The sequence below is a fragment of the Bombina bombina genome, chromosome 2 (assembly GCF_027579735.1).
Source record: "Bombina bombina isolate aBomBom1 chromosome 2, aBomBom1.pri, whole genome shotgun sequence".
Lineage (NCBI taxonomy): Eukaryota > Metazoa > Chordata > Amphibia > Anura > Bombinatoridae > Bombina > Bombina bombina.
In genome coordinates this window covers 365,266,311-365,269,831 of record NC_069500.1, presented here as the reverse complement: position 1 = coordinate 365,269,831, position 3,521 = coordinate 365,266,311, and the positions used below count along the sequence as shown (strand labels likewise).

The 3,521-nt window shown below is 34.9% G+C and overlaps 1 protein-coding gene across 1 annotated transcript; it reads right to left on the bottom strand.

Annotated features, from left to right (window-relative positions):
• Positions 1-926: 926 nt before the first annotated feature.
• On the bottom strand, positions 927-1,624 carry LOC128647780 (eukaryotic translation initiation factor 5A-1-like). Its single transcript, XM_053700506.1, has one exon. It carries the CDS (start codon positions 1,585-1,587, stop codon positions 1,123-1,125), a length of 465 nt encoding a protein of 154 aa, XP_053556481.1. The 5' UTR covers positions 1,588-1,624; the 3' UTR covers positions 927-1,122.
• Between the last annotated feature and the right edge of the window lie 1,897 nt (positions 1,625-3,521).

Genomic DNA, 3,521 nt, shown 5'->3' with positions numbered 1-3,521 from the left:
ATCGCAAACACTATTTAAATATTATTAACCCCTAATCTGCTGTCCGCCTACATCGCCCCACGATACTAAAGTTATTAACCCCTATTCCGCCGCTCCCCAACACCACCGCCGATATAATAAATCTATTAACCCCTAAACAGCAAGCCCCCCACAACGAAATATACTACATTAAACTATTAACCCCTAAACCGAAGTTGCCCCTAACTTTTTTTTTTTTTTTTTTTTCACTGCAAAACGATTCCTGGGAAGGTCTTTACTCAGTTTAATATTTCAAGATAAATACAATAAAAGAAAAAGCAACTGAAGTGTATTTTTCGATTTTTATTTTTTTTTCAGTCTGATGACAAAGGCCTTGAGTGAAAATCTGTAGCATTAACAACTCTAACCCTCATTTCGTACCAGATGCCTGCTATGTAGAATCACCCAAAGTACCTGTCCAGACTGTAGGCAGGCTTTGACACCATTTGATAAGGTTATAATATGCAAAGCCAACATTGGCATAGGAGAGAGTTCAGAGGTAATACAATTTAGTTTTGCATGGCCACCAGGACTTTAAGGTTTGGGACCGGGAAGAAAGCATATCAACTGGCATTTACAAATCACTCCAGTTTCTCTACTGACCAAGATACAGGCTTGGTACTAAGAGTCTAACATGCATACATTTTAAACTTGCTATTTTAAAGCAGTTTAAGCTCTTGTCTATGTATTCATAAGGTATATCAAGGTTGGTTTAGACTGCTTAGTGAAATTACCTTTTATTCCAGGTGCCTTTACCTAATTTATCTAAATCTGATTTAATCTGTATGCATTATGAGCAAAACAGACCCAACAGAACATACTCACTAAAGATGCTTGATCAGTTTTATTGGACCCTCAAAATGGACACCTATAGGAATGTTAAAGACAACTACTATAGCATTTCTAATTAGTTTTAAACTGAGGTGATTTTGAAAATTGCCAGTTAATTTGCATAACCAACTTTAGAATCCAGCAGTATATGCAAACAATTCAAAAAGAATTGAGGTTGTTTTGAAGGCCATAGCTTTGGTGACAATCAGAACCAAATTTAAGATCTGTGGTTTATCTTGACCATAGCAGATTGCTCGTGCCTGGGATCCCAGTTTATTTGGTCATGGCCTTGATGGCTACAGCACATTCTTCATTCATTGCATGCAACACGGAGATCAGCATCTCTTCTCCTGCTTCAAATTTAGATTCTATTTCCTTTCCCAGGTCACCCTCTGGCAGCTTGAGATCATCACGAACATCTCCATTGTCATTCAGAAGGGACAGGTATTTATCATTAATGCCGATTAGTTGATAATCATTTCTTTTAATATTGGGGACATCCATGTTATGGGTAGAAGGACAAATATCTTCATACTTCTTCCCAGAAAAGATATCAATACCAACCATGTGAACCTTGGCATGACCATGCTTTCCAGTCTTTGAAGTTGACATTTCAACAATCTTACAGAGACGTCCTTTTAGGACCACAAACCCGTTCTTGCGCAGGGCAGAGCACTGCATGGGGAAAGGGGCAGATGCCCCAGCATCTCCAGTGGTGAAATCTATATCATCTGCCATGTTGCTGGGTGTCTAAGAGTACTTCCAACAAAAAAAGGCAAGTTGCCCCTAACTTTATATTAAAATTACAATTCCCTATCTTAAATTCCTTTTTTTTTTTATTAAAACTTACCTGTCAAATTTAAACTAACAATTAAACTAATATAACTATTAAACTAACTACCAATTAAAGAAAACTAAAATACACATTAAAAAATCCTAACACTACTATAAAAATTACAAAGTATCTAATTATAAAAAATTAAAAATACTAAATTAATAACAAACACTAAATTACGAAAAATAACAAACAAAATTATCAAAAATAAAAAAGAATTACACCTAATCTAATAGCCCTATAAAAATAAAAAAGCCCACCCAAAATAAAAAAACCCTAGTCTACAAAAAACTACCAATAGTCCTTAAAAGGGTCATTTGTAGGGCATTGCCCTAAGTTAAACAGCTCTTTTACCTATAAAAAAAAACTCATCCAGGAGGCGTCTTCTATCTTCATCCGGGCGGCGCAGAGCAGGTCCATCTTCTTCATGCGGTTGCCGCCATATACTGAATCTTCAATGCAAGCGAGCCTTTTCAAAATGGTGTCCCTTGCATTCCTATTGGCTGATTTGATTTTAGAAAATCTTGGAAATTTTGGATTTTGGAAATTCAAATAAGCCAATAGGATGAGAGCTACTGAAATTCTATTGGCTGATTTGAACAGCCAATAGAATTTCAGTAGCTCTAATCCTATTGGCTGATTTGAATTTCAAAAATAAATTCATCCAATAGGAATGCAAGGAACGCCATTTTGAAAAGGATGCTCCGCGCCGGATGTCTTCAGGATGGACCCACTCCACGCCACTGGGGTGAAGATAGAAGATGTTTCCGGGATGAAGATGGAGCCGCCGGGATGAAGATCCTTCAAGCAGGACTTCAGCAACTGAGAATACCTAAAGAGGGCTTAGTGTTAGGTTTTTTGGGTGCTTTATTTTTAGATTAGGGGTTGGGCATTCCTTAAAAGAGCTAAATGCCCTATTAAGGGCAATGCCCATACATATGCCCTTTTCAGGGCAATGGGTAGATGAGTTTTTTTAGATAGTTTTTTTTATTTTGTGGGTTTGGGGGGTGGGGGTTTGTAATGTTGGTTGGTCTTTTATTTTTTTTAAAAAGAGCTGTTTTCTTTAGGGCAATGCTCTACAAAAGGCCCTTTTAAGGGCTATTGGTAGTTTATTATAGATTAGGTTTCTTTATTTTTGGGGTGTTTTTTTTTTTTTTAAAATGGGTATTAGAATAGGAATATTTTTTATTGTTTTGGATAATTTGTTTGTTATTTTGTGTAATGTTTAGGTTTTTCTTTTTACAATAGCTATTTTTTATTTTTAATGGGCAATGCCTATTCAAATGCCCTTTTCAGGATAAGGTTTTACTTTATTTTTATTTTGTGGGTTTGGGGGGAGGGGGTTTGTATACTGTTAGGGGGTGTTTGTTTTTCTTTTGTATGAAAAGAGCTGTTATCTTTAGGGCAATGCCCTACAAAAGGCCTTTTAAGGGCCCTTGGTAGTCTATTATAGATTAGGGTTTTTTATTTTGGGGTGCGTTTTTTTTTTTTAAAGGGTATTATTATTATATTCCTTTTTTATTTTTTGTAATGGTAGATTTTTTTATTTTTTGTAATTTTAGTGGGTTTTTTTTGTAATTTTAATGTTTTTTATTTTTGGTAATGTTAGATTTTAGTGTAAGGCAGCTTAGGTTTTATTTCACAGGTAAGTTTGTATTTATTTTAACTAGGTAGTTAGTAAATAGTCAATAACTATTTACTAACTAGTCTACCTAGTTAAAATAAATACAAACTTACCTGTGAAATAAAAATAAACCCTAAGCTAGCTACAATATTAAAAACTATTAGTTATATTGTAGCTAGCTTAGGTTTTATTTCACAGGTAAGTTTGTTTTTA